The sequence below is a fragment of the Rana temporaria genome, chromosome 4, assembly GCF_905171775.1.
Source record: "Rana temporaria chromosome 4, aRanTem1.1, whole genome shotgun sequence".
Classification (NCBI taxonomy): domain Eukaryota; kingdom Metazoa; phylum Chordata; class Amphibia; order Anura; family Ranidae; genus Rana; species Rana temporaria.
The window spans coordinates 41199963-41223990 of record NC_053492.1 but is presented as its reverse complement, the minus strand read 5'-3'; the positions used below and the strand labels follow the sequence as shown (position 1 = coordinate 41223990).

General features: G+C 42.1%; 1 protein-coding gene across 1 annotated transcript in view; it reads left to right on the top strand.

Annotated features, from left to right (window-relative positions):
- Positions 1–24028, top strand: part of LOC120936170 (cytochrome P450 2K6-like) — a 63962-nt gene that overhangs the window by 29767 nt on the left and 10167 nt on the right. Inside the window, exons 4-6 of the mRNA XM_040348324.1 lie at positions 2005–2165; positions 6838–7011; positions 21787–21928. Of these exons, the coding sequence (XP_040204258.1) occupies positions 2005–2165; positions 6838–7011; positions 21787–21928 (477 nt within the window). The remainder of the gene's footprint in view (positions 1–2004; positions 2166–6837; positions 7012–21786; positions 21929–24028) is intronic.

Sequence of the window (24028 nt, the reverse complement as noted above, 5' to 3'; positions counted from 1 at the left end):
CCGGTCACATGCCCATGCTGTTCGGACTCAAATACTTAAGCCCTCTCAGTTCATTCTATGCGGATGCCAGCTTGCTTGCCTGGTGTGGCAGGCTGGTTCATTCTGGAAGTTTTATTGTTTGTTTGGTTTTATTGCTTTTAACAATAAAATAAATAAAAACAAAGGTTCTCCATAAGTATAAAAATCAAATCTGTGTTGCAAATAACATCGTAAGTTGAACTGAATGATAAAAATACTATAAATCTTGTCCGTTTTATTGTTTATAACAATAAAAATATAAAAACAAAGGTTCTCCATGTGTATAAAAATCCAATCTGTAGACATATTGCAAAATATATCTTAAAGGGTCACTAAAGGAATTTTTTTTTTAGCTAAATAGCTTCCTTTACCTTACTGCAGTCCTGGTTTCATGTCGTCATTGCTCGTTTTTACTCTGATGTTGCTGTAAAACTGCTCTGTTCTGGACACTTCCTGGTTGTCTGGCTCCGTATGAAAAAAATCATGGGAGAGTTTAGTTTTGTTTTCCTAGCCATGACTATCTATGGCACTGTCCAGCACAGAGGCATAAAATAACATGCAAAGACTAAACTACTTTCAGTTTCGTTTTTGCATCTAAGAGGCACATTATATGATTGATTTTTTATCTATTTTTAATCGTTTTTAAAAGGAATCGGTTAACTATTATGTCTCTATACCCTATAAACAGTCATTTCAGCAAAAAAAAATGTTTCCTTTAGTGATCCTTTAAGTTGAACTGAATGATAAAAATATAAATCCTGTTTGAAACAAAATGGATTCAATAAGGTCTTGTGGCAAAAGTCTACATCTTTATTAAGAACACAGAACTGATAATGTTGCACACGATATATTATGTACAACACTTTCAGATTGTGCTACTTCTATGCTTCTGTTAAGAGGAGTTTCTCTGGCAGGGGTTAGCAGGATGGAGAACAAGTGTTTGTCCGGGCAGAAGACAGGGGTCAGCAGGGCATAGGAAAGGGGGTCAGGAGGGCAGATTACATTGGTCAGCAGGGTAGAGGACAGGTGTCAGTGGGGCAGTGTACAGGAATCAGCAGGATGGAGGACAGGGGTCAGTAGGGCTGTATACAGGGATCAGCAGAGAAGAGGACAGGGTTGCTGATGGCAAAGAACCCATCCTCGCACTGCACACTGCCTGGGTAATCAGCTGATCTCTTCCTCCCCACACAGAACATAACTGAGATTGAATTACCTTGATCTAAGTGTATAGATCTAATAGTGTACAGCTGGCTACTGCAGCTGTGCTGCCATTCTGATCTGGGAATTTCACAGTTCAGAACTGCAACACAGCAGCCAGCTATACACTGTGCACATACAGTCTCACAATTGTCATTTATGGTTACTGATTTTATTTTCCCAAACTAAAGAGCGGGGTAAATATATTAGGAGTGAGAGTTGACATGGTTCGAAAAGTTAAATACAGTGCAACTGATTAGACTTAACATTAGATTTACCAAAACTACAGTATATAATAGGAGACACACCATCTATCCAACCATTTACCGTTTTTTTTTTTTTTTTATCGTCAATATTCTGTAACTAAATAAAGACTTTGATATGGATGTGCAAGTTGCTCCTTATCTATCTGCATGTGTGTTAATTAGGTCAGTTGGTCAACTCCTTCCTGTATTACATCCTGAGGTCTGCCCGGGTAGTAATGGAGAAGTATTGTAATTTTTTTTTATATATATAACAAGCTGGACAGTGAGGTAAGGGCTGTGTAGGATAAATAGAAAGTTTTTTTATTTCTGTAAAATAAGAAGGTTAATGCTATATTGATACATAGGGGAGCTGGAATTCAGAAAAAAAGTGAACGTAGCCTTTAATAATATGTATGTGGGTTTTACATGTATATATGGAGAATGGATTCCCGGGGAGTTTCTTCTTCTGCTCCAATTTAATGTTAAATTTCAAGAGTCATCATGGCTGCACTGGTGATCTAGTTTTGTTCTTCTGTCAAAATAGGCAAACCAGAAGACTTGACCATAAAAACCAATTTTGCCATTGGAAATATAATTATATCAATCATCTTTGGGCACCGTTTTGACTACCAACATCCTATTTTACTCCGACTCCTTGGACTTATAAGTGAGAACATGAAGCTGGTTGGGAGTCCTTCAATTGCGGTAAAATACAATATACATTGAGTGTGAAAATGTATGTGTGAAAATTAGGCCACACATTGATTTACTAAAACTGGAGAGTGAAAAAATTTGGTGCAATTGTGCATAACAGCCAATCAGCTTCTAACTTCAGCTTGTTCAATTAAGCTTTGACAAAAAAAAACAACCTGGAAGCTGATTGGTTTCTATACAAAGCTGCCCCGGATTTTGCACTCTCCTCTAGTTTTAGTAAGTCAGTTTTTCTGACCCACTTACTTTGTTTTAGCCTCTGGGCACGTCCAATGGCGTTTTTTTTCTGTACAGTGTTAGGAAAAATAAGTTGGGCTCACCTCGATTTATTGCAGAATAATAGCAGATCAGACTTAATAGTAGATAAGAACATCGGTATACTCAAACACTGTCTGGACATACAGCCCTACTTCTAAACGTCTTCACAATATTCTCTATGCTACACCAGACTATGCTGACTGGTTACAAACTGACTGAACTAGACTCATTAGGGACCAAGGTTCTGGTGGTATCTGGACACCTATTTCCTAAATATATTAGATAAAAAAAGGTCCTGTGTTCAACTTGTTCCTCAACCAACCACTCACAACCTTAAAGAAGACCTGGTTTGTGGAGGCTATTCCCAAAAAAAGCAATCAGAAGGCAAAACACCAGTAACCAGTATTCCCTGTTGGCTCACTGAAGCGTAGAATTTTCCCCATTACCGACTTACCATGCCTTGTTCTGCACTGTTACTCTGTGTAGGGATGGCCATATTGGTAGGGAAACGGGACTTTGATTCTTCATGTCACACTTACCCAACTGATTTCTGGTGATCTGATGACTGATAAGGTAATGCAAGAAGCAACAGGAGAGACGCTGGAAGCATACAGCCACTAAATGTATTAAGTCGAAACAGGGAGATACTTGCACTGCAGGTCCATAGATACAGCTTTCTTTCAAGCAAGGAGAACAGTGAACAGCACAGTAGTGACATATTCAAACTGCACTCCAAGTCTTGTGGGAATCGCAGTTAGAGGCAGCGGTACCTTAGATGATCTCATACTGTAGATACACAACTATGAGGCACAGGTGTACCTAGGCAGAGGAGGTTTAAATATAGTAAAAAAAAATCTGTTGTAATTCCCGAGGTGGTGAGCGGTCAGTGCTTGCACTTGCTTGTAGTGTCCTCCTAGCACCGGAGTAATGTAGATAAAAGAAAACCGTCAGCTTAATCTTCCACAATAAATTAGTTTATTAATCCAGGTGTGGTGCAAAATAGTACAGGACTTACTTGTTTTGGCCTGTAGCCTTAATCATGGCTATGATTAATGCTGCACGCTGAAACGCGTAAATCCTGTATTATTTTGTACTACGCCTAGATTAATAAACTAATTTATTGTGGAAGATCAAGCTGCTGGCTTTCTTTCATCTACATGTAAGCAAAGACAGTGTTCTGCTATTTATCAGGATACTGTTTGGGTAAAGCTTACATTTCTAAACGTTCTTTATAATAAAGTAAATTCTCACTTTTAGCTAGGGGATAGACAAAGGCACTTCTTTAAGGCCAAGATACTGATTATGTAGCATCTTCTAGCAATCTCCCAGAGGGGACACTCCTTCAACACAGACCCCTTTGGGTAGAAGCCCAGGAGATAAAACTTTCATTAGGGGCCGGTTCCAAATATTTATGATGTCATTAGCTCACTCCATTAAAGGGTCACTAAAGGAAAATCTTTTTTTAGCTAAATAGCTTCCTTTACCTTACTGCAGTCCTGGTTTCCTGTCCTCATTGTTTGTTTTTGCTCTGATGTTGCTGTAATTCTTCTCTGTCCTGGACACTTCCTGGTTGTCTGTTTGCTGATGACCACAGTACTGGGAGCTTCTAGTTTCATGTTCGAAACCATCACTGCTCTATGGCTCTGTATAGCACAGAGGCAGGATAACATGCAAAAACTAAACTAGATGCAAAAACGAAACTAAAAAACTACAGGTACATTATATGATTGATTTTTATCTATTTTTGTTTTTCCCACAAAAGGTTTTTATTAAGGCAAAATCAAGGATACAATACAAACGTTTGTCAAGTTGCATAGTTCCAAGACAGATATATAGAAGGCTTCATTGACAAACCCGTAACAATATATGCATCAGACATAACATTGAAGCATAAAATAAACAGAAAAGAACATTAGGAAGCAAAAGGGACCTAGAAAACAAAACATGGAGTACATCTGACATATAGTTTACGTAGGGCAGAGCTGCCCCGGATGTTGCAAAAGTTGTCCCATTGTAGGAGAAGAAGGTTAGTCTACCCATATCTGACTTAGAGATGCAGCAGGGATGGATAGGGGTAGGTAAACGTGCAAGTCCTGAATGAACGGGTGGTCAGAGTGGGACAGCAAGTTGGACACGAGTCCACTGCCAGACTGGGAACGAATTCCAGGGATGGGGTGGTGGACTAGAAAAGAAAGGAGAGGACAGGGACTAGAGCAGAAAGGAGAGGACAGGGAGAAAGAAAGAGGGAGAGGGGAAAGAGGGGAGAAGAGAAGGAAGAAGAAAAAAAGGGGGATGTGTGGATGGGAAAGAGCAAAGGAGGGGGGGGGGAAGAATCTATTTTTAATCATTTTTAAAAGGAATCAGTTAACTATTATGTCTCTATACCCTGTAAACCGTCATTTCAGCAAAAAAAATGTTTTCCATTACAACTCCTTTAAGCTCCATACTAATTGACTGAGCATAACTCAAGCCGCGTACACACTATAATTTTTCAGCATGAAAAAAACATATTTTTTCAAAAATGTCATTTTAAATGATCATGTGTGGGCTTCACATCACTTTTCAGGTTCTGAAAAACTGAATTTTTTTTTTGAACATGCTGCATTTTTTAACGTCGTTTTAAACAATGTTGTTTTTCGGGTTGTAAATAATTATCGTGTGTGGGCTAAAACCACGTTGAAAACCAGCGCATGCTCAGAAGCAAGTTATGAGACGGGAGCGCTCGTTCTGGTAAAACTGCCGTTCATAATAGAGTAAGCACATTCATCACGCTGTAACAGACAAAAAAGCGCAAATCGTCTTTTACTAACACAGAATCAGCTAAAGCAGGCCAAAGGCAAATGGAACTTCCCCTTTAAAGTGCCGTCGTACGTGTTGTACGTCACCGCGCTTTGCTAGAGCATTTTTAAAAAACGATGGTGTGTGGGCAACGTCGTTTTAATGATGAAGATGGAAAAACTTCGTTTTTTAAACATGCTGAAAAACAATGTTTTTTTTTTCATGCTGAAAAATGATCGTGTGTACGCGGCATTAGAATAAACACAGGCAACTGGAGCATGCTTAACACAGCAGCCAACAGAATAATTTAGCCACTTCACCCCCCGGACCATTTCACTGGCCAAAGACCAGAGCTTTTTTTTGCGATTTGGCAATGCGTTGCTTTAACTGACAATTGCATGGTCATGGCACTGGCAGTGAAGGGGTTAACCACTAGGTGGCACTGAAGGGGTTAAGTGTGACCTAGGGAGTGATTCTTACTGTTAGGGGGCGTGGCAACGAGTGACACGTTACTGAACGCTGTTCTGGATGAGAGGGAACAGACAATCAGTGACAGTGTCACTAGGCAGAATGGGGAGATGCCTTGTTTACACTTGCCTCTCCCCGTTCTGCAGCTCTGTGACCCAATCGCGGGACACCAACAGACATCAAGACAGCAGGTCACGGAGCTTGTGGCAGGGGCGCTCGTGCCCGCACGGCGGGAATTTCAAAGTAACGTATATATATACGCAGGGCTCAATTTCAAGTCCTGAGCTACTAGCCAGGCCTCAAGGCGTACTCGCCACCAGTTGCCCCGTCCAACCCCTACCATGTCCCGCCCCCAATCCCGCCCCTAGACACGCCCTCATAAATCTCATGAAATGGCACTTAAATGTTTTATGCAGAATTAAGTTATACAAATAAATATTAACAACAACTTTATCCGTGCCCAAAAATGCAGCCTGCCCATGTCTACCAATGAAGCATGTGTCCCCAGTGCAGCAAAATGTCCCCATTTTGCAGCCAGAGTTCCCCCACAATTGCCGCCGCCGTGTTGTTCAAACCGTGGGGAACATTACAGCTTTCAAATCAATAGCTGCCGCTGCCGCAAACGCCGAATTCAACCCCTCCCCCTTGTCCGGGAAACTTTGATAGACAGATCACCCATCCAATCCAGGGATGGGTGATCTGTCTATGAAAAAAGTACCCGGAAAAGGGGGAGGCGCTGTATATGACACGCTATTGAAAGCTGTAATGTTCCCCGCGCTATTAACAAACAGGCGGCGACGGGAACAGCAGAAGCTGCAGCGGCGACGTGACTCTGCTCTCCTTGCTCGCCCCCCCTGCTCCCAGGCAGCCCACACTCGCCAGCCCTCAAAATTTACTCGCAAAATGTGAGCAGGCGAGTGAAATTTTGAGGGCTCTATATACGTTACTTTGCCCACCTGTGCCATTCTGCCGATGTATATGTACAGGAGCCGGTCTGGAACTGGTTAATGGCAGAATCAGGAAGCAACCTGATCTTTGCACAGTCAGAAGTGAAGGAATTCTTAGGTTTCTTGCTACTTCTTGCAGATCACAAAAACACCATAACACATACTACAAAAAATCAAAGTTCCAACATTTTTATAATATTATGTCTTGTTCTTAGATGTACAATTTCTTTCCCATCTTCTATTACCTGTGTGGAACACACAGCAAAGTGATGCAGAATATAAAAGATATACACAATTTTTTGAAGACAGAGTTTGTGGAGCACCTGAAAGAACTGGATAGAGATGACCAGAGAGGGCTTATTGATGCATTCCTTGTCAAGCAAGAGGAGGTAAGGATGTGCTGCAAGCTGTAGTGGCTAGCTCTCTGATTTCCTTGCAAAGATTGTCCCAGCTGTATATAGTCTTGAGATCTCATTATACTCCAGCTTAGCTTCACAATATGGGAATACTTACAGACCCTCTGTGTTATAGATGTAAGCGAGACAGGGCATCTGAGATGCCCCAAGCTACACTGCTACTAGTCGGCCGTTCTACGTACCCTTAGTAGGGTATTTCAGACTACGTTACCTCTTGACCCTAAATGCTGCTTGTTGGGCGTCCTCACAAACTGGTCCAGATGTGGTTATTACAGTGCCTTGGTAGACCAGCACAAATATAAATAGTTATAGACTATATAGGGTCTCTGCTAATTAAATATATATATATATATATATATATATATATATATATATATATATATATATATATATATATATATACACACACAGTAGGTACGGAAAGTATTCAGACCCCCTTAAATGTTTCACTCTTTGTTATATTGAAGCCATTCGCTAAAATCATTTACGTACATTTTTTTCATCATTATTGTACAAACAGCACCCCATATTGACAGAAAAAAAACACAGAATTGTTGAAATTTTTGCAGATTTATTAAAAAGAAAAACTGAAATATCACATGGTCCTAAATATTCAGACCCTTTGTTGTGACACTCATATATTGTGCTGTCCATTTCTTCTCATCATCCTTGAGATCAAAAGAACTGTCTGAACAGCTCAGAGACAGAATTGTGGCAAGGCACAGATCTGGCCAAGGTTACAAAAATATTTCTGCTGCACTTAAGGTTCCTTAGAGCACAGTGGCCTCCATAATCCTTAAATGGAAGATGTTTGGGACAACTAGAACCCTTCCTAGAGCTGGCCGTCTGGCCAAACTGAGCTATCGGGGGAGAAGAGCCTTGGTGAGAGAGGTAAAGAAGAACCCAAAGATCACGGTGGCTGAGCTCCAGAGATGCAGTCGGGAGATGGGAGAAAGTTGTAGAAAGTCAACCATCACTGCAACCCTCCACCGGTCGGGGCTTTATGGCAGAGTGGCCCGACGGAAGCCTCTCCTCGGTGCAAGACACATGAAAGCCCGCATGGAGTTTGCTAAAAAAAAACTGAAGGACTCCAAGATGGTGAGAAAAAAGATTCTCTGGTCTCATGAGACCAAGATAGAACTTTTGTCCTTAATTCTAAGCGGTATGTGTGGAGAAAACCAGACACTGCTCATCATCTGTCCAATACAGTCCCAACAGTGAAGCATGGTGGTGGCAGCATCATGCTGTGGGGGTGTTTTTCAGCTGCAGGGACAGGATGACTGCAGCCAAGTACAGAGATATCCTGGACTTAAACCTTCTCCAGAGTGCTCAGGACCTCAGACTGGGTCAAAGGTTTACCTTCCAACAAGAAAATGACCCTAAGCACACAGCTAAAATAACAAAGGAGTGGCTTCACAACAACTCAGTGACTGTTCTTGAATGGCCCAGCCAGAGCCCTGACTTCAACCAAATGGAGCATCTCTGGAGAGACCTAAAAATAGCTGTCCACCAACGTTTACAATCCAACCTGACAGAACTGGAGAGGATCTGCAAGGAGGAATGGCAGAGGTTCCCCAAATCCAGGTGTGAAAAACTTGTTGCATCTTTCCCAAAAAGGCTCATGGCTGTATTAGATCAAAAGGGTGCGTCTACTAAATACTAAGCAAAGGGTCTGAATACTTAGGACATGTGATATTTCAGTTTTTATTGTACCTGCTGGGTGTCTATAGTATGCCTGTGAAAACGTCTTTGAGAACCCGGGTCTTGCCCAAGGGAACATGTGTCAATGGAAAAAAAGTTTTAAAAACGGTCGTTTTTTCAGGAGTCCTGAAAAAACGACCGTTTTTAAAACTTTTTTTCCATTGACACATGTTCCCTTGGGCAAGACCCGGGTTCTCAAAGACGTTTTCACAGGAAAACTATAGACACCCAGCAGGTACAATATTTAAAGGAATTTTTCATTTTTTTATTTTTTTTATTTAAGCATCATTTAAATCACTGCTCCTGCATATTGTACCTGCTGGGTGTCTATAGTATGCCTGTGATAACGTCTTTAAATAGCACAATCACCTACCTGCCAGTAAATTAGGAAGAACTGATCTAGCTAAGCTATACAGTGTATAAATATATGTACAACACCTGGGATGTATATATATCCTCTACACACTGTAACATTAACTGACTAGCCTGCCTGCTCTATCTACCTGCAAAAAATGACACTCTCTCTGTCTCTCTGTTAACTGCCGCAACACACTACACAAGGCCGCCCTGCAGGCAGCCTTTTATAGTGTGGGGCGTGTACTAAACCCCCCCCTGAGCCCCCCCCTGAGCCATAATTGGCCAAAGCCATCCTGGCTTTGGCAAATTATGGCTCTCCGTTTTTTGCACGCTGTGATCGGCCAAGCATGCGGGTCATAGTGCATGCTTGGCCAATCATCAGCACGCAATGCCGCAGTGAATTATGGGCCGTGGCACGTCACTTGAATTTGGCGCGAACGACCCGTTTTGTTCGTAATTCGACGAACGATCGAACATACGATGTTCGAGTCGAACATACGTTCAACTCGAACACGAAGCTCATCCCTATTAGTTATCACATTTTCACTTTATTTTGTTCTTGGTGAACATTTGTATATACAGTATTTGTGCTGCTTTTATTTATTATTTCTTTGAACTTTTCAATTGTTTCAGCTATTGTTTCTATGATGTCTAATATACAATAATACAAACGCACCTAGTCCCACTGCGCAGGGGCTACAATTGGCGACATAGAGAACTTAAGTGTACATACACAGCTTAAGCCTCGTACAGACGACCGGATCTATCCGCTGGGATTGATCCGCGGATCAGTTCCAGCAGATAGATCCGGTCGTCTGTACGTCCGAGCGGACATTTCCCGGCGGATAAAAATCCAGCCGACGGATTCCCAGCGGATAACAATTTTGTAGCATGCTACAAAATCTATCCTGAAGTTCAAAAGATAAACAGCGCTAATAGAGTAGGTAAAATGACCAGCTCCAAGAACATGTAATATCCCGGTGAGCTCAGGTGTTGTGCAGGGATTTCAAAAACTAGAGTGTATGTGCACCTAACATCTCCAGAGTGATAAACCCTGTATGTGGGAAGAAGAACACTCCTTAAAAGGGTGAAAGCTTGCCACTGTGAAGCAAAACAAATAGTAATGCAAAAACTCACGCCAACTGGTTCTCCAGGTATTTGTAAAGGCAGAGCACTTCTTAGCCAGTTGTCATGAAAGATAAAACCAAAAACAAGCAGATAATAGTGTAATGTGTCTAAAATGACTCAAACTGGCAAAGTAAGTAGGTGACCATTAGTGGATGCCCGTACAAAAATGACTGTAAAAATGAACATAAGTAAAGCAAAGGTTTCACCGCTTCTCCAATCCTCCAGGGGCCGCGCGTGTGCTGTATGGTGTCGGCTGTAGCGAGATCCGTATGGTGGTTTAGTGGAGCGCAGTGGAACGCAGGTCTGTATCCGGGTGTTGCGTCGCTGTAGCCACGCCCTGACGCGTTTCGTCACTTCCGACTTCGACAGAGGGCGTGGCTACACAGCGCAGTCACTCTCCCTTTGTACTCCGTCAGCGGAGGCTATTGGATGAGCTCTGACCGTCCTCCGGTGCTGATTGGTGCCAAAACTGACCGGATGGACAGCGCGACTTCAGCCTCGCTGAGTGGAGTTTAATAGGGGGAAGGTGAAGCACCAGGAAATAAGCCACTGCTGTATTTTAATATGGTCATAGACCGGGGGCTATGCATCAAACGCCTGGCCACAGTGGACAAAAGCGATCGTTTGTAAACGATCACTACAAGCGATAGTGAATGCAATTATCATATAATAAAGATGATGGTAAAATCATTATAGTAAAACGAGGATTAAAAAGGATTGTTCTATGTATGGGTACTATATCAACCAATCGCACGTATTGTGGGCGTTTCTTAGTGACGCATCGGACCATACAGTGTTATGTGACGGCTAAAGCAGAAGCTTTTAATGATCTACTTATGAGAGATATACATTTGTAAAAAACTATCATAGGGGTGTTCACATTATGGTGTACTATTAAACAAACTACAGGAGGTATCAAAAAAAAATATATATATATAACTATTCTGGTAATCTCTTGTTCAATCACAGAGCACAAACATTGAAAAAATGCACAGTAGTGCACTACTTAGTAAGAGCGGCACATATATGTGCATTTGATGAGATAAAGTCAGAAGTTATTTTATGCCATATGCAAAAGAGAGTGCCCAAATTTCTTGGTGAGAGTTATATATTCAATGTGGGACTAATATATAAAAAAGTTTAAGGTATGGTTGTGCCAATGCATATATGGTCATGGACGGAGGGATTGTATCCTTACACATATATCTTATGTAGGATATTTCTTCCGAAGATTTCTGACCTCTGGGAGGACTGATATTTGCGAAAGGGACATCTCATATATTATACAAAGGCTGTGCCGACTTGATAATAATAATGGGGCACTTATGCGGAGGTATGTGAGCAGCGAACTCGATGGACGGAGGCTATTGTTTAAAATTAGTATTAATACAACAAAGAGACTGTTGCTGAAACTAATACTACAGAGAGACCCATAAAGGGGTTCATGGAGACGAATAATAAAATATTAAAACATTAAAATACTCAAAAAAAAAATATAATTTTTGATATTAAAATATTAAAATGTTAAGACATTAAGAGATATTAAAAAATATTAAAAAATATTAAAAAATATTAAAAAATATTAAAAAGATCAAAAATGGGCGGAGACCGATATATAAAAGGCAAGACCAGTAAAATGGGAGTTGATGATGAAAGGTACGGTAAAACGGTGGATACACAAAGAATTAATAAAAAGAGCTGAAAGAAATTTTTTGGCTGCTAATGAATGCAAAAGGGCAATGGTTGTTCCGTAAAGATCAAAAGTCACTAATAAAACAATTGATGTCGAGATCCACATTTAACCCTTTTGGCACCAATGTGCCAGCCAAGTATATCCATTCCGTTTCTTTTTTGGAAAGTTCTCTTACGTGGTTACATCCTCTCCAAGTGGCTTCTACATGTTCAACTCCCCAAAACTTGAGACCAGCCGGGTTGCTATTGTGAAACAGTTTAAAGTGAAGAGAAACATTGTGATCCTTGTACCCAAGTTTAATGTTAGCAACGTGCTCCGCAATTCTTATTCTGAGTTTTCTTTTTGTGCGGCCTATATACATCAATTTACAGGGGCATTGTAGCATGTATACCACATGTGTGGTATTACATGTAATGAAGGATTTCACCTTAAACTGTATGCCATTTGATGTGGCAGTGAAAAACTCAACAGGGCCTCTTGCTCTATCTGCTTCTTTGCATGGAAGACATTTTTTGCATGGAAAGAATGCGTCTTTGTCCCATATAGATGGTGGTTTTCTTGGGGGGTCCAGGACCTTTTTTACAATTTTGTCTCCAAAATTGACGGCCTTTCTGTATATAAATCCGGGCTTTTCCGGGAGTACCGTACTCAGGATTTTATCTAAAAACAGGATATGCCAGTGGTTTTTAAAGATCAGCTCAACTTCCTTGTACTGGCTGTGGTATCCTGAAACAAAACTCCATTCATGTATGTTTTTCTTTTTTGGTGCTTGTTGTGTAGATAAGCAGGTAGCTCTAGGTTTCTCAGCTAATTCTTCTATGATCCGGACAAGTTGATTATCGTTGTAACCTTTTTCTACAAATTTGTCTTTTAAAAGACAAGCTTGTGATCTAAAATCAATGTCACTGCTGCAATTCCTTTTTACCCGCATCAGTTGGCCTTTGGGGATATTTCTTAGCCATAACGGGTGATGGCCACTTTGTATTGGTAAGTAGCTGTTACAATCAGTCGGTTTAAAGTAAACCTTAGTGCCCAACTTGTTTCCTTCTCTGAAGATGTTGAGGTCCAAAAAGTGTATACTTTGCTGATTATACTCGCTGGTTAGATGGATATTGCATGTGTTCATGTTAAGATCATTTAAAAAGATTCCAATGATAAAAGGGGACCAGCCCAGATAAAAAATAGGTCATCTATGTATCGACGATAAAACAATAGTTCATCCCGTGGTCTATTAAAAATGGTCTTATCTTCCCATTCTGCCATAAAAAGGTTCGCTATACTGGGAGCAAATTTAGCTCCCATGGCGACACCTTTATTTTGTAAATAAAAACGATCGTTATACCAAAAAAAGTTATGGCCAAGGCAGAAATCTAAACAATTGCGAAGGAATATCTTGAGGTTATGTGTAATATCATCTCTCTTAGAGAGAGCCCAATTTAATGCTAAAAGGGCATCGTCATGTTGAATTATCGTATAAAGTGAAGAGACATCTGCAGTTACAAGATATACATCATTTAGTCCTGCTAGGTCTATTCCTTCTAGTTGGATTAATAGATCTTTGGTGTCTCTTAGATATGCCTTGGTATTAATAACACTTTTTTGGAGGTAGTGGTCCAAAAATTGGCCCAAACGAGATGTTACAGATCCTATGCCATTGACTATTGGTCTGGCAGGTGGGTTTTGCACGTCTTTATGAATCTTGGGTAATGTGTAGATTGTTGGTATTCTGTTATTACTGGGGATCAGATATTTTCTTTCTTTGTTAGATATTGCACGTGAGCGATATCCTTGTTGGACTAGTATAGCCAGGTTTTTTTCATATTGCGATGAAGGATCCCTTTTCAATGTAGAGTATGTGTTAGAGTCTGAGAGCATACTGATCATCTGTGTGTGATAAAACTCTTTATTCAAGATTACCACACCTCCTCCCTTATCTGCCGGCCTTATTATAATATCCTTTCTTTTCTCCAGGAGTTCTATACCATCTCTGATGTATCGTGGATTTACGTTCTTTTTTGGTTTAACGTGTTCCAGATCCCGGAGTAGGAGCCCCTTAAACACCTCCAATGGTTGGAGAATGGGAAGATAAGACCATTTTTAATAGACCACGGGATGAACTATTGTTTTATCGTCGATACATAGATGACCTATTTTTTATCTGGGCTGGTCCCCTTTTATCATTGGAATCTTTTTTAAATGATCTTAACATGAACACATGCAATATCCATCTAACCAGCGAGTATAATCAGCAAAGTATACACTTTTTGGACCTCAACATCTTCAGAGAAGGAAACAAGTTGGGCACTAAGGTTTACTTTAAACCGACTGATTGTAACAGCTACTTACCAATACAAAGTGGCCATCACCCGTTATGGCTAAGAAATATCCCCAAAGGCCAACTGATGCGGGTAAAAAGGAATTGCAGCAGTGACATTGATTTTAGATCACAAGCTTGTCTTTTAAAAGACAAATTTGTAGAAAAAGGTTACAACGATAATCAACTTGTCCGGATCATAGAAGAATTAGCTGAGAAACCTAGAGCTACCTGCTTATCTACACAACAAGCACCAAAAAAGAAAAACATACATGAATGGAGTTTTGTTTCAGGATACCACAGCCAGTACAAGGAAGTTGAGCTGATCTTTAAAAACCACTGGCATATCCTGTTTTTAGATAAAATCCTGAGTACGGTACTCCCGGAAAAGCCCGGATTTATATACAGAAAGGCCGTCAATTTTGGAGACAAAATTGTAAAAAAGGTCCTGGACCCCCCAAGAAAACCACCATCTATATGGGACAAAGACGCATTCTTTCCATGCAAAAAATGTCTTCCATGCAAAGAAGCAGATAGAGCAAGAGGCCCTGTTGAGTTTTTCACTGCCACATCAAATGGCATACAGTTTAAGGTGAAATCCTTCATTACATGTAATACCACACATGTGGTATACATGCTACAATGCCCCTGTAAATTGATGTATATAGGCCGCACAAAAAGAAAACTCAGAATAAGAATTGCGGAGCATGTTGCTAACATTAAACTTGGGTACAAGGATCACAATGTTTCTCTTCACTTTAAACTGTTTCACAATAGCAACCCGGCTGGTCTCAAGTTTTGGGGAGTTGAACATGTAGAAGCCACTTGGAGAGGATATAACCACGTAAGAGAACTTTCCAAAAAAGAAACGGAATGGATATACTTGGCTGGCACATTGGTGCCAAAAGGGTTAAATGTGGATCTCGACATCAATTGTTTTATTAGTGACTTTTGATCTTTACGGAACAACCATTGCCCTTTTGCATTCATTAGCAGCCAAAAAATTTCTTTCAGCTCTTTTTATTAATTCTTTGTGTATCCACCGTTTTACCGTACCTTTCATCATCAACTCCCATTTTACTGGTCTTGCCTTTTATATATCGGTCTCCGCCCATTTTTGATCTTTTTAATATTTTTTAATATTTTTTAATATTTTTTAATATTTTTTAATATCTCTTAATGTCTTAACATTTTAATATTTTAATATCAAAAATTATATATTTTTTTTTTTTTTTTTTTTTGAGTATTTTAATGTTTTAATATTTTATTATTCGTCTCCATGAACCCCTTTATGGGTCTCTCTGTAGTATTAGTTTCAGCAACAGTCTCTTTGTTGTATTAATACTAATTTTAAACAATAGCCTCCGTCCATCGAGTTCGCTGCTCACATACCTCCGCATAAGTGCCCCATTATTATTATCAAGTCGGCACAGCCTTTGTATAATATATGAGATGTCCCTTTCGCAAATATCAGTCCTCCCAGAGGTCAGAAATCTTCGGAAGAAATATCCTACATAAGATATATGTGTAAGGATACAATCCCTCCGTCCATGACCATATATGCATTGGCACAACCATACCTTAAACTTTTTTATATATTAGTCCCACATTGAATATATAACTCTCACCAAGAAATTTGGGCACTCTCTTTTGCATATGGCATAAAATAACTTCTGACTTTATCTCATCAAATGCACATATATGTGCCGCTCTTACTAAGTAGTGCACTACTGTGCATTTTTTCAATGTTTGTGCTCTGTGATTGAACAAGAGATTACCAGAATAGTTATATATATATATATTTTTTTGATACCTCCTGTAGTTTGTTTAATAGTACACCATAATGTGAACACCCCTATGATAGTTTTTTACAAATGTATATCTCTCATAAGTAGATCATTAAAAGCTTCTGCTTTAGCCGTCACATAACACTGTATGGTCCGATGCGTCACTAAGAAACGCCCACAATACGTGCGATTGGTTGATATAGTACCCATACATAGAACAATCCTTTTTAATCCTCGTTTTACTATAATGATTTTACCATCATCTTTATTATATGATAATTGCATTCACTATCGCTTGTAGTGATCGTTTACAAACGATCGCTTTTGTCCACTGTGGCCAGGCGTTTGATGCATAGCCCCCGGTCTATGACCATATTAAAATACAGCAGTGGCTTATTTCCTGGTGCTTCACCTTCCCCCTATTAAACTCCACTCAGCGAGGCTGAAGTCGCGCTGTCCATCCGGTCAGTTTTGGCACCAATCAGCACCGGAGGACGGTCAGAGCTCATCCAATAGCCTCCGCTGACGGAGTACAAAGGGAGAGTGACTGCGCTGTGTAGCCACGCCCTCTGTCGAAGTCGGAAGTGACGAAACGCGTCAGGGCGTGGCTACAGCGACGCAACACCCGGATACAGACCTGCGTTCCACTGCGCTCCACTAAACCACCATACGGATCTCGCTACAGCCGACACCATACAGCACACGCGCGGCCCCTGGAGGATTGGAGAAGCGGTGAAACCTTTGCTTTACTTATGTTCATTTTTACAGTCATTTTTGTACGGGCATCCACTAATGGTCACCTACTTACTTTGCCAGTTTGAGTCATTTTAGACACATTACACTATTATCTGCTTGTTTTTGGTTTTATCTTTCATGACAACTGGCTAAGAAGTGCTCTGCCTTTACAAATACCTGGAGAACCAGTTGGCGTGAGTTTTTGCATTACTATTTGTTTTGCTTCACAGTGGCAAGCTTTCACCCTTTTAAGGAGTGTTCTTCTTCCCACATACAGGGTTTATCACTCTGGAGATGTTAGGTGCACATACACTCTAGTTTTTGAAATCCCTGCACAACACCTGAGCTCACCGGGATATTACATGTTCTTGGAGCTGGTCATTTTACCTACTCTATTAGCGCTGTTTATCTTTTGAACTTCAGTTCATTGATTTTATAGATTCTCATTCTCATATCTTTTAAACGGGTTCTCCCGTTTAATTTAAATAGCAGCTTGTTTCACCTATACACCATTTTTTTCATCACTTGGTGTGTGGTTTCCATTATTGGTATCTTTCACACACTTTCTAACAGTCACTTGGAAGTGTACTCTAACGCCCCCTAGCGCCGGCTGTGCAATATTAGGCCTACATATTGCACTCTCCTCTTTTACAAAATCTATCCGCTGGGATCCAGTCCAGCGGACTGATCCGGTCGTCTGTACAGACTCACCGGATCAGTCCGTCCGCTCCCCTCCCTCGCATGCGTCGTAATGATTCGACACATGCGTGGAAGTATTTACCTTCCAGCGTCGCGCACGTCGCCGCGTCATCGTCAGGGCGACGGCGCGACACGTCACCGCGGATGTATTCCGCACGGATTACGATTTGATGGTGTGTACAGCCATCAGATCCAAATCCGCCAGAGGATTTATCCACTGGAAACGGTCCGGCGGACCGTTTCCAGCGGATATCCTCTCGTGTGTACGGGGCCTCAGGTGAAGGAGAGCTTCCTTCTCAAACAGCCAACTTAAACAAAACATAAATGTATTTTGGGGAAAACTCCATAATTGCCAAGGTGGTCAGGACCTTTATGTCAACAACTCCTTAGTGGATAGTCCTGGATACCAATAGGCAGCTAAAGAGTGCTGAAAACCCCATCAAAAGAACAAAAGCAAAGAGAAAGAGAGGCAAACGTATAGTGAGGAGGAGGAGAGAATAGGGGTAGGGACCCGGGGTCACCTGAGACATCAATTAGAGTCAACCCACACTTGTCAGGGGAAGATCAGGAAAGGCATATGTCAACCATGGTTCTCAGACCTTAAAGAGGAACTGCAGTCTGCTCACATAATTTGTAATACAAACATCTGAAGCTACCTTCCAACCACTTTGCATATTATTTTATATATACTGTGATTTTGTACTTGCCAAATATGTGGCAGAAATCACCCTCCACTTCGTCTGGCTGCAACCATTTTAACTGTGGGCAGGTGAAGCTGCTGCCTGTTCACTTCCTGGATTTACACAGAGGGACACATCGAGCTCTGTAGCTTTCATTGGCCCTCTTATGACTCACCCAACCTCCCTTCCTGTCAAACTCTCACGAGAGTGAGAGAGAGAGAGAGCTGTGCATGCCATAAGCCTAGGCTAATGACCAAACAAGAAACAGGAAGTGAGCTGTATAAGGTGTTTACTGGCAGAAATTTTTTTTTACTATCCAAAGTTAAAACAAGGGCAGAAGATTTAATAGGTGGAAAGTTGAAAAAATTACTGAAGGTCAGCCTTAAGGAACATAGGGCCATATCCACAAAAGAGATACTCCGGCGTAAGCCGTCGTATCTCTGGTTCTAACTTTGGAACTGATCCTCAGAAGCAGTTTTCCTAAGTTAGGCAGAAGATCCGACATCTGTAAGGGACTTACACTGCCGGATCTTAGGATGCAGTACCGCATCCGCCACTGGGGGCATTTTGAGTCGAAATGCCTCTTCTGGTATGCAAATTAGCACTTAGGGCGATCCTCAAAGCTTTTGTGCTTAGTTTTTTCGCCGTAAGTGGTAGTTTGCCTGGTGCAAAACTAGGGCTGCTTTTACAAAGTGTAAAGTTAGTCACACCTTGTAAAGGCCCATTCAAGCGACGGCATTTGGTATGCATTCCTGAGGGAGAACTCCACGGCAATTTGTAAAATCCAAACCGGCATGGGTTCCCCCCCAGGAGCATACCAGGCCCTTAGGTCTGTTATGGGTTGTAAGGAGACCCCCCCTCCGCCGAAAAATCGACGTAGGGGGTCCCCCTACAATCCATACCAGACCCGTATCCAAAGCACGCTACCCGGCCGGTCAGGAATGGGAGTGGGGACGAGCGAGCGTCCCCCCCCCTCCTGAGCCGTGCCAGGCCGCATGCCCTCAACATGGGGGGGTTGGGTGCTCTGGGGCAGGGGGGCGCACTGCGGGCCCCCCCACCCCAGAGCACCCTGTCCCCATGTTGATGAGGACAGGACCTCTTCCCGACAACCCTTGCCGTTGGTTGTCGGGGTATGCGGGCGGGGGCTTATCGGAATCTGGGAGTCCCCTTTAATAAGGGGGTCCCCAGATACCGGCCCCCCACCCTAAGTGAATGGATATGGGGTACATCGTACCCCTACCCATTCACCTGGAGGCAAAAAGTAAAAGGTAGTAAACACACAACACAAGGGTTTTTAAAATAATTTATTATTCTGCTCCGGAGGCCCCCCCTGTCTTCGTAATTAGCTCAATTACCAGGGGGGGCTTCTTCTTCCACTCTCCGGGGGTCTTCTCCGCTCTCCGGGGGGGGGGGTTTCTTCTTCCGCTCTCCGGGGGGGGGCTTCTCCGGACTCCGGGGGGCTTCTTCCATCTTCTCCCCTCTTCCGCTGTTGACTCGGCGAACCCCGGTTCTTCTGCAGATGTCCGGTGCCTTCTTCTTCAGCGCTGGCTGCCTGCTATCTGTGTGTTAGCTCAATTAGTAACAGGCAGCCGGCGCGGTCTTCTGTGATGTCAGGGTCTTCTGTTCCCTTCTTCCGATGTTGCCTCGTCGCCTGTTGTCGCTGTAATGATGGAAGCGCGCCTTGCATCCCATTTATATAGGCATCACCGTCCCATCATGCTCCGGCAGGTACCCACGTGGTGGTTGCCTACCCACGTGCACCCACCACGTGGGTACCTACCGGAGCATGATGGGACGGTGATGCCTATATAAATGGGATGCAAGGCGCGCTTCCATCATTACAGCGACAAGATGCGACGAGGCAACATCGGAAGAGGGGAGAAGAACAGAAGACCCTGACGTCACAGAAGACCGCGCCGGCTGCCTGTTACTAATTGAGCTAACACACAGATAGCAGGCAGCCAGCGCTGAAGAAGAAGGCACCGGACATCTGCAGAAGAACCGGGGTTCGCCGAGTCAACAGCGGAAGAGGGGAGAAGATGGAAGAAGCCCCCCGGAGTCCGGAGAAGCCCCCCCCCCCGGAGAGCGGAAGAAGAAACCCCCCCGGAGAGCGGAGAAGACCCCCGGAGAGTGGAAGAAGAAGCCCCCCCTGGTAATTGAGCTAATAACGAAGACAGGGGGGGCCTCCGGAGCAGAATAATAAATTATTTTAAAAACCCTTGTGTTGTGTGTTTACTACCTTTTACTTTTTGCCTCCAGGTGAATGAGTAGGGGTACGATGTACCCCATATCCATTCACTTAGGGTGGGGGGCCGGTATCTGGGGACCCCCTTATTAAAGGGGATTCCCAGATTCCGATAAGCCCCCGCCCGCATACCCCGACAACCAACGGCAAGGGTTGTCGGGAAGAGGTCCTGTCCTCATCAACATGGGGACAGGGTGCTCTGGGGTGGGGGGGCCCGCAGTGCGCCCCCCTGCCCCAGAGCACCCAACCCCCCCATGTTGAGGGCATGCGGCCTGGCACGGCTCAGGAGGGGGGGGGGGACGCTCGCTCGTCCCCACTCCCATTCCTGACCGGCCGGGTAGCGTGCTTTGGATACGGGTCTGGTATGGATTGTAGGGGGACCCCCTACGTCGATTTTTCGGCGGAGGGGGGTCTCCTTACAACCCATAACAGACCTAAGGGCCTGGTATGCTCCTGGGGGGGGAACCCATGCCGGTTTTTTCTTTGAAAATTGGCATGGAGTTCTCCCTCAGGAATGCAGGCCGCCCGGCGTCAATTACGTTCGCGCGCTGCACGTCGGGAAAATGACGTCACACGCATGTGCAGTACGGCCGGCGCGGGAGCGCGCCTCATTTAAATTGTAAACGCCCCCCGGAGAGGAGGACCGCCTTACGACGGCGGCACTTAAGTTACACGGCTTGAAATTTTTACGTAAGTGCTTTGTGGATCAGGCACTTAGGTAGAAACTTTAAGTCAGTGTAACTTAACTGCTGAAAGTTAAGTTACGCCGCCTGGCTGAGGATTTGGCCCATAGCGTGCATGTTGTGGAGAATAGTAGACATTTGTTCATTAAGCAACATGGCCTCACTCCCTGGAAAGGGACTGTATGTTTCTTCCAGGCCTGGGAAATGGGGTTGGCGGCCGGTGGCTTTGTTTTGGGGGGGCTGCAAATAACCACCCTCCCAGGGGTCTTGCGGTCAGTCAGTCATCAAGCCCTGCACTTACCCCATCTAGGTTGGAAAGTGGATAGCGCTCCTACGGGCATTGGGTGGCGTCTCCTCCTCCTCTGCATCACAGAGGCTTCCACCGTGCGTCTCCTCCCTTCTCCTCCTCCTAGGAGTCACTAGGCTCACCTGTCCTTTCAGCCAATCAGGTGACGGTCTTAGGACCCACTTCTTGATTGGTTCCCACCCTTTTTTGAAGCCTATTAGAGCCTCTGGCTCTAATCATGTGCTTCAAACCCCCCCCCCCCTCATTGGAATTCATGCGTCCGGCACCCTGCATGTAGATTAGAGGGTCGGACGCATGGAGGGACTGCCACTGGGGTTGCCACATTGAATGCTTTTTTCCTATAGTGCATCTAAACTTTAAACATGATTTCATTATTGTTATTATTATTATTTACATTTGTTACTATGTTTCTTATTTAGGAGAAATCGGACCCCAATACATATTTCCATGAAATGAATTTGCTGAGCACAGTGACAAGTTTATTTATGGCTGGAACTGAAACCACTTCATCCACCATCCGCTGGGCACTCTCATATATGATACAGTACCCTGAAATTCAGAGTAAGAGTTCATTATGAGAGATATTATCATTACTATTATTCCATCAGCTTTACTGGATAGCCAAAATCTTTACTGGACTCTTATTTGTATATGCCAAGGTCTCTAGTCATATTGCCTCATTTCTGGGATACTGCTTGTGTTGATTACAATTTAAATACAGATAACTATACAGTATTCACTCTTAAAAGTTTATTTCCCAAAATTGTTGTTATGTGGTACCAGTGTGACAAGATTGTGTTCTAAATATAAACTTTATCCATATTACCATATATATAAATCTTGGTATCAAGGTCACATGGGCAGAATGTGGGAAGTGTTACTGTAGTTGAAACTACAAATGTTTAGAAACTCTGGTGAATATTCTTTAATATGTAATATCTAAGAAGACTAGAGTTCAATTGTTGGAGGATCTATGGCTGTGGTCATGTTCATTTGGACTCTTTTTGTACAATTTTTAATACTTTTAGTTTTCTACTTGGGATAAAATGCGATTGTTTGTGTCTAGAATTTCATATAATTTATGTATATGTGTGTTTGAGTACTTGATTTAGCTTTTGACTAGAATTGCATTTTTATATACCTTTGACGTTTAGTCTGCTGTAACTGAGTAAGCCTTTCTAAACACACCTTCTCTTCAATAGCAACACAGATTTGACAGCGGTTCTAAATCTTCTCAAGTCTATCCAAAGCTAAAAAAAATGAATTTTAACATTTGTGTGTAGCTTTACTCAAGGGGTGGGTGTGTTATTATATCATACACCTACTTTGTCATGCCAATATAGTGAAAATCAATTGTTAAAATGAACAGTCCATATCAAAATGAAATCTGGCAAAGGTAAATAATGAAATAGGCCAAATCCAATATTTGTCTTGAGGAAAACACCACTGAAATTGTGCAGCGGTCGTGCTACTCCATAAATGTAGTCACCACATGAACTATCTCCATTGTAAGAAATACACACTTACCAGACTAAAATGACCCCACTACAGAGTCTGATTCACCTGTTATAAACACTTACACCACGAACATTAAGTTTAGTTCACACCCATTGGTTCCAATATGTCAGGCTGGCTTTCACGCCATGATTAGCGGAGACATCGGTGACCATATATATAATTGTGTATCTACAGTACAACTTGTTGATCATTGTCACAAACCCTAGGGTGGCGTTTTCGTGTATTTTACAGGAGCTGGAACAATTTGGTTGGCTTAGCAATTTCAAGATTAATACCACAAGGTCTAGTTGCTTAAACATCACCTTGAAATGGGGAAAAAAGACCCTCTTATGGGATTTTGAAGGCAACCAAAAGAGAAAAATTCATAATCATTTATATATAACCATTTTTAATTACAAAACTCCAAAAAAACATAGCTTTGTTAAAAACAACTGTGGCCATATTTAGGCCAAGATCAATTGTACACATCAAACAGATATGTAACATTGCCAAAGTATCAACTGCATATTGAACATGTAGGATGCCCCAGCAAATTACCTGCTGAACATCAAATCCTCCAAAGAGATATGTAACATTGCCAAAGTAGCAACTGCATATTGATGTGTACCTATTGATCATGGCCTAAATATGGCCACGTGTGTTTTTTAACAAGGCTATGTCTTTTTAGAGATTTGTCATTAAAAATGTTTATATATAAATGGTTAAGCATTTTTCTTTTTTGGTTGCCTTCAAAATCCCATAAGTCTTTTTCACATTTCAAGTACAGAAATAGGGATGCTGGCAACCACTTCCCAGAACAGAATAAACAAAATACATTAGAAACAATCTTAAACATCATCATGTCCCAAAGGGAGAAGGCTTTTCTGGAATTTTAATTTCCTTTCAGATGGGAAGCTAACCCCTTAAATACTTAGGGGTCTATATGTCACCTTTTACTGATAAATTATATGATTTTTCCTTAAGACACATATTGGATTTGGACTATTTTATTTACTTTTGCCAGATTTAATAAAAAAAAAAAAGGAATGTACTGTTTTAGCAATTTATTTTCATGATGTTAGCGTGGTAACATATATGATATATATGTTAATTTAGTATGTCTTACTATTGGTTGCCACCACTAGTCACGCAAGCGCATTTTCT